We start from the raw sequence: 6,444 nt of genomic DNA, 5'->3' as shown, positions 1-6,444 counted from the left end.
TCACCTACCCACCTACTCACCTACTCACATAGTCACCTACCCAACCACTCACCTACTCACCTACTCACCTACCCACCTACTCACCTACCCACCTACTCACCTACTCACCTACCCACCTACTCACCTACTCACATAGTCACTCACCTACCCAACTACTCACCTACTCACCTACTCACCTACTCACCTACCCACCTACTCACCTACTCACCTACTCACCTACCCAACCACTCACCTACTCACCTACTCACCTACCCACCTACTCACCTACTCACCTACTCACCTACCCAACCACTCACCTACTCACCTACCCACCTACTCACCTACCCACCTACTCACCTACCCACATGCTCACCTACCCACCTACTCACCTACTCACCTACCCACATGCTCACCTTCCCAAGTACTCACCTACCCACCTACCCACCTACCCACCTACTCAACTACTCACCTACCCACCTACTCACCTACTCACCTACTCACCTACCCAACTACTCACCTACCCACATGCTCACCTACTCACCTACTCACCTACTCATCTACTCACCTACCCAACTACTCACCTACCCACATGCTCACCTACTCACCTACTCACTCACCTACTCACCTACCCACCTACTCACCTACTCACCTACCCAACTACTCACCTACCCACCTACGCACCTACCCAACTACTCACCTACCCACATGCTCACCTACTCACCTACCCACCTACTCACCTACCCACCTACTCACCTACCCACCTACTCACCTACTCACCTACTCACCTACTCACCCACCCACCTACTCACCTACTCACCTACCCATCTACTCACCCACCCACCTACTCACCTACTCACCTACCCACTTACCCACCTATTCACCTACTTACCTACCCACGTAGTCACTCGCCTACCCAGGTACGCGCTCACCAAAGACAGCCATGTTAATCTTTTCTCTATATACATGAATAACTGTCTCTATGTATCTGTGTGTATGTCTCTGTGTCTCTCTGTGTGTATCTGTGTGTATGTCTCTGTGTCTCTCTGTGTGTATCTGTGTGTATCTCTGTGTGTATCTCTCTATATATCTATATATAGCTGTGTATATCTATACAGTGAGGGAAAAAAGTATTTGATCCCCAGCTGATTTTGTACGTTTACCCACTGACAAAGAAATGATGAGTCTATAATTTTAATGTTAGGTTTATTTGAACAGTGATAGACAGAATAACAACAACAAAATCCAGAAAACGCATGTCAAAAATGGTATACATTGATTTGCATTTTAATGAGGGCAATAAGTATTTGACCCCCTCTGCCAAACATGACGAAGTACTTGGTGGCAATAACCTTGTTGGCAATCACAGAGGTCAGACGTCTCTTGTAGTTGGCCACCAGGTTTGCACACATCTCAGGAGGGATTTTGTCCCACCACTCCTCTTTGCAGATCTTCTCCAAGTCATTAAGGTTTCGAGGCTGACGTTTGGCAACTCGAACCTTCAGCTCCCTCCACAGATGTTCTATGGGATTAAGATCCCTCACTGTAGATGTGTCTCTGTGTGTGTCTCTGTGTGTGTCTCTCTGTATATATGTCTCTGTGTGTAACTGTGTGTGTCTCTGTGTGTGTCTCTGTGTGTGTGTCTCTGTATATATGTCTCTGTGTGTAACTGTGTGTGTCTCTGAGTGTATCTGTGTGTATCTCTCTCTATATCTATATATCTGTGTATATCTGTAGATGTGTGTCTCTGTGTGTGTCTCTGTGTGTGTCTCTATCTATCTATATATCTGTGTATATCTGTAGATGTACATCTGTAGATGTGTGTCTCTGTGTGTGTCTCTGTGTGTATCTCTCTATATATCTATATATCTATATATCTGTGTATATCTGTAGATGTGTGTCTCTGTGTGTGTCTCTGTGTGTGTTTCTATCTATCTATATATCTGTGTATATCTGTAGATGTATATCTGTAGATGTGTGTCTCTGTGTGTGTCTCTATCTATCTATATATCTGTGTATATCTGTAGATGTATATCTGTAGATGTGTGTCTCTGTGTGTGTCTCTGTGTGTGTCTCTATCTATCTATATATCTGTGTATATCTGTAGATGTATATCTGTAGATGTGTGTCTCTGTGTGTGTCTCTGTGTGTGTCTCTATAGATCTATATATCTGTGTATATCTGTAGATGTATATCTGTAGATGTGTGTCTCTGTGTGTGTCTCTATCTATCTATATATCTGTGTACATCTGTAGATGTATATCTGTAGATGTGTGTCTCTGTGTGTGTCTCTGTGTGTGTCTCTATCTATCTATATATCTGTGTACATCTGTAGATGTATATCTGTAGATGTGTGTCTCTGTGTGTGTCTCTATCTATCTATATATCTGTGTACATCTGTAGATGTACATCTGTAGATGTGTGTCTCTGTGTGCGTCTCTGTGTGTGTCTCTATCTATCTATATATCTGTGTACATCTGTAGATGTATATCTGTAGATGTGTGTCTCTGTGTGTGTGTCTCTATCTATCTATATATCTGTGTATATCTGTAGATGTACATCTGTAGATGTGTGTCTCTGTGTGTGTCCCTAGATGTGGACGAGTGCTCGCTGGGTTCTGCTTCTCTCTGTGATTTTGGCTGCAACAACTTCCCTGGCTCCTACAGCTGCACAGGTAACCACCACCACCACCACCACAACCACCACAACCACAACCACCTCCATCACAAACACCACCACCACCACAACCACAACCACCACAACCACAACCACCACCACCACAACCACCACAACCACAACCACCTCCATCACAAACACCACCACCACAACCACCACAGCAACCACCACAACCACCACAACCACCACCACGACAACCACCACAACCACCACCACCACCACTACAACCACCACCACTACAACCACCACCACAACCACCACCACTACAACCACCACCACTACAACCACTACTACCACCACCACCACCACCACAACCACCACAACCACCACCACCACTACAACCACCACCACTACAACCACCATCACCACCCCCACCACCACAACCACCCCCACCACCCCCACCACCACCACCACCCCCACACTGACGAGGCTGTGTGCTCTGGCTGTAGAGCTGCCGAGTGGCGTCGTGTCGCTGGGCGCCGCTCCCCCGGAGAGCAGCGCGGCGTGCGGAGCCCCTGGGGGGGAATGTCAGGTGAGGTCACCATCATCACCATCACCACCATCACCATCATCACCATCACCACCATCACCACCATCATCACCATCACCACCACCATCATCATCACCATCATCATCACCATCACCACCATCATCACCATCATCATCACCATCACTACCACCATCATCATCACCATCATCATCACCATCACCACCATCACTACCATCACTACCACCATCACTACCACCATCATCATCATCACCATCATCACCATCACCACCATCATCATCATCACTACCATCATCATCATCACCACCATCACCACCATCATCACCATCATCACCATCATCATCACCACCACCACCATCACTACCACTACCACCGCCATCACGACCATGACCAGGGGCACCCCCAGCGGCAGCTGCCCCTGTGTGACCCAGACCTGCTGGCGTGTCTCTGGCTGGCGCTGGTTCCAGGAGAGCGGAGGTGCAACGGTTAGCGCCGCGCCACACTACGAACCCGGCATGTGCCCGGCTCCGGTTCCCGCTCACGGCCAACACCGTCGGTGACTATTCTCTGAACCGGTCCTGGGCCTCCCCTGGGTTGACTCGGCCTCAAACGAGTATCCGGCGTAGCGGAGTGTAGTGTAGTGAACATCGCCAGCACTGGGGAGACAAAGGCGGCCGGGCGTGGTGCTGGCCACCCACCCCCTCGTGTGTAGCCACAGCGCTGGAAGTCTTCACAGCTGCTGCTGCTACTCGCTAACAGCGCTTGCTCCCACAGGCTGTTAAGACTACACGGGGGACCTTTGTCTTTGTGGTGGTGGTGGTTGTTGTGGTGGTGGTGGTGGCGTTCCAGGATGTGCGGGAGCCGTGCGCTGGGGTTGAGTGCCCATCGCCGCCGGCTCCGTGCTCACAACCGCAGCGCGGCACGACGCCTGCAGCCTGCTGCTCCAGCTGCCACGGTGAGCCCAGCAGGTGCACAGCCTGGTGGTGGTGGTGGTGATGGTGGTGGTGATGGTGGTGGTGATGGTGATGGTGGTGGTGGTGATGGTGGTGGTAGTGATGGTGGTGGGGGTGGGGTTGGTGGGGGTGGTGGTGATGGTGGTGATGGTGGTGGTGGTGATGGTGGTGGTGGTGATGGTGGTGGTGGTGGTGGTGGTGGTGATGGTGGTGATGATGGGGGTGATGGTGATGGTGGTGATGGTGGTGGTGATGGTGGTGGGGGTGGTGGTGATGGTGGTGGTGGGGGTGGTGGTGATGGTGGTGGTGGTGATGGTGGTGGTGGTGATGGTGGTGGTGGTGGTGGTGATGGTGGTGATGGTGGTGATGGTGGTGGTGGTGGGGGTGGCGGTGATGGTGGTGGTGGGGGTGGTGGTGATGGTGGTGGTGGTGGGGGTGGTGGTGATGGTGGTGATGATGGGGGTGATGGTGGTGATGGTGGTGATGATGGGGGTGATGGTGATGGTGGTGATGGTGGTGGTGGTGATGATGGTGGTGATGGTGGTGATGATGGTGGTGATGATGGGGGTGGTGGTGATGGTGGTAATGGTGGTGGTGGTGGTGGTGATGATGGTGGTGATGATGGGGGTGATGGTGATGGTGGTGATGGTGGTGATGATGGGGGTGATGGTGGTGGTGATGGGGGTGATGGTGGTGGTGGTGGTGTTCAGGTTGTCTCCATGAGGGTCAGGTGCGGAGTGAGGAGGAGGTTTTTTACGAAGACCCCAAGAACTGCACCATCTGTGTCTGCTCTGTGAGTACAATCACCATCACCACCATCATCACCACCACCACCATCACCACCATCAACACCATCACCACCATCACCACCATCATCATCATCACCACCACCACCACCATCACCACCATCATCATCACCATCATAATCACCACCATCACCACCACCATCACCACCATCATCACCACAACCACCATCACCACCATCACCACCATCACCACCATCACCACCATCACCACCACCATCATTCCCCCCATGGTGGTTGTTGTTGTTGTGGTGGTAGTCTCTGTGTCTCCAGGGTGGCTCTGTGAGTACAATCACCATCATCACCATGGTGGTTGTGGTGGTTGTGGTTGTTGTGGTGGTTGTGGTGGTGGTGGTCTCTGTGTCTCCAGGGTGGCTCTGTGAGCTGCGTCACCCCCTCGTGCCCCCCTCTTCTCTGCGAGAACCCCACGCAACTCGCCTGCTGCCCAGCCTGCCCCAGTGAGCACACACACACACACCTACACACACCTACACACACACCTACACACACACCTACACACACACACACACACACCTACACACACACACCTACACACACACACCTACACACACACACACACCTACACACACACACACCTACACACACACACCTACACACACACACACATACACACCCACCTACACACACACACCTACACACACACACACCTATATACACACACACACCTACACACACACCTACACACACACCTACACACACACCTACACACACACACCTACACACACACACACACACCTACACACACACACCTACACACCTACACACACACACATACACACCCACCTACACACACACACCTACACACACACACACCTATATACACACACACATAACTACACACACACCTACACACACACCTACACACACACCTACACACACACCTACACACACACACCTACACACACACACACACCTACACACACACACCTACACACACACACACCTACACACACCTACACACACACATACCTACACACACACCTACACACACACACACCTACACACACACACCTACACACGCACAACAACAACAACAACCGCCATTCGCCACTAAGTGGCGGTGACGTCACCACGACGCTTGTGCCAGGCCATGTGCACCTTGAGGCCACGTGAAGTGTCGAACGCCCGCTGGCAGGAGGTCACGGGGCAGACCCAGGTGCCACGGGTCGACTAACCGAGATGACCGAGATGACTGGCTGATGCACCACCTGTGCCCCCTACTGTACCAACTTGCTGTGCTTTAGCCACCCGGCACTCCGCTCGTTGTTGTGAGCGTCGCTCCTCCGCCCTCCGTTGTTGTTGGAGGGCGACTGCCTCCAACTGGCAAGTAGCGTCCTTCAAGAGCCTCCTCCACTGAGGCCGATCTTGACACCGCTGGTGCCAGTCATCGGCAAGTCCACTCAGCTCCACGTCCTCCTGTACCACATCACTCCATCTCTTTTCTAGCCCATGCGGCGCCCTTTAGCCCCCTCTATCCGGCCGAACAAAAGCTGTTTGGGCATGCGGT

At 51.9% G+C, this 6,444-nt stretch overlaps 2 protein-coding genes across 2 annotated transcripts in view; one reads left to right on the top strand and one right to left on the bottom strand.

The window, feature by feature from the left end:
- The window catches only part of LOC144733730 (zonadhesin-like), a 29,639-nt gene extending 29,253 nt beyond the window's left edge, over positions 1-386 (bottom strand). Inside the window, exon 1 of the mRNA XM_078615753.1 lies at positions 381-386. Within this exon, the coding sequence (XP_078471879.1) occupies positions 381-386 (6 nt within the window). The remainder of the gene's footprint in view (positions 1-380) is intronic.
- Positions 387-2,514: 2,128 nt separating this feature from the next.
- Positions 2,515-6,444, top strand: part of LOC144733729 (uncharacterized) — a 25,258-nt gene continuing 21,328 nt past the window's right edge. The window contains exons 1-5 of the mRNA XM_078615752.1: positions 2,515-2,650; positions 3,102-3,184; positions 4,010-4,115; positions 4,824-4,906; positions 5,287-5,374. Of these exons, the coding sequence (XP_078471878.1) occupies positions 2,530-2,650; positions 3,102-3,184; positions 4,010-4,115; positions 4,824-4,906; positions 5,287-5,374 (481 nt within the window). The 5' untranslated portion in view covers positions 2,515-2,529. The remainder of the gene's footprint in view (positions 2,651-3,101; positions 3,185-4,009; positions 4,116-4,823; positions 4,907-5,286; positions 5,375-6,444) is intronic.

The sequence above is a fragment of the Lampetra planeri genome, chromosome 48, assembly GCF_965212315.1.
Source record: "Lampetra planeri chromosome 48, kcLamPlan1.2.h2, whole genome shotgun sequence".
In the NCBI taxonomy this organism is placed as follows: domain Eukaryota; kingdom Metazoa; phylum Chordata; class Hyperoartia; order Petromyzontiformes; family Petromyzontidae; genus Lampetra; species Lampetra planeri.
Note: the sequence above shows the minus strand (reverse complement) of the source record. Positions and strands in the feature narration are given on the sequence as shown.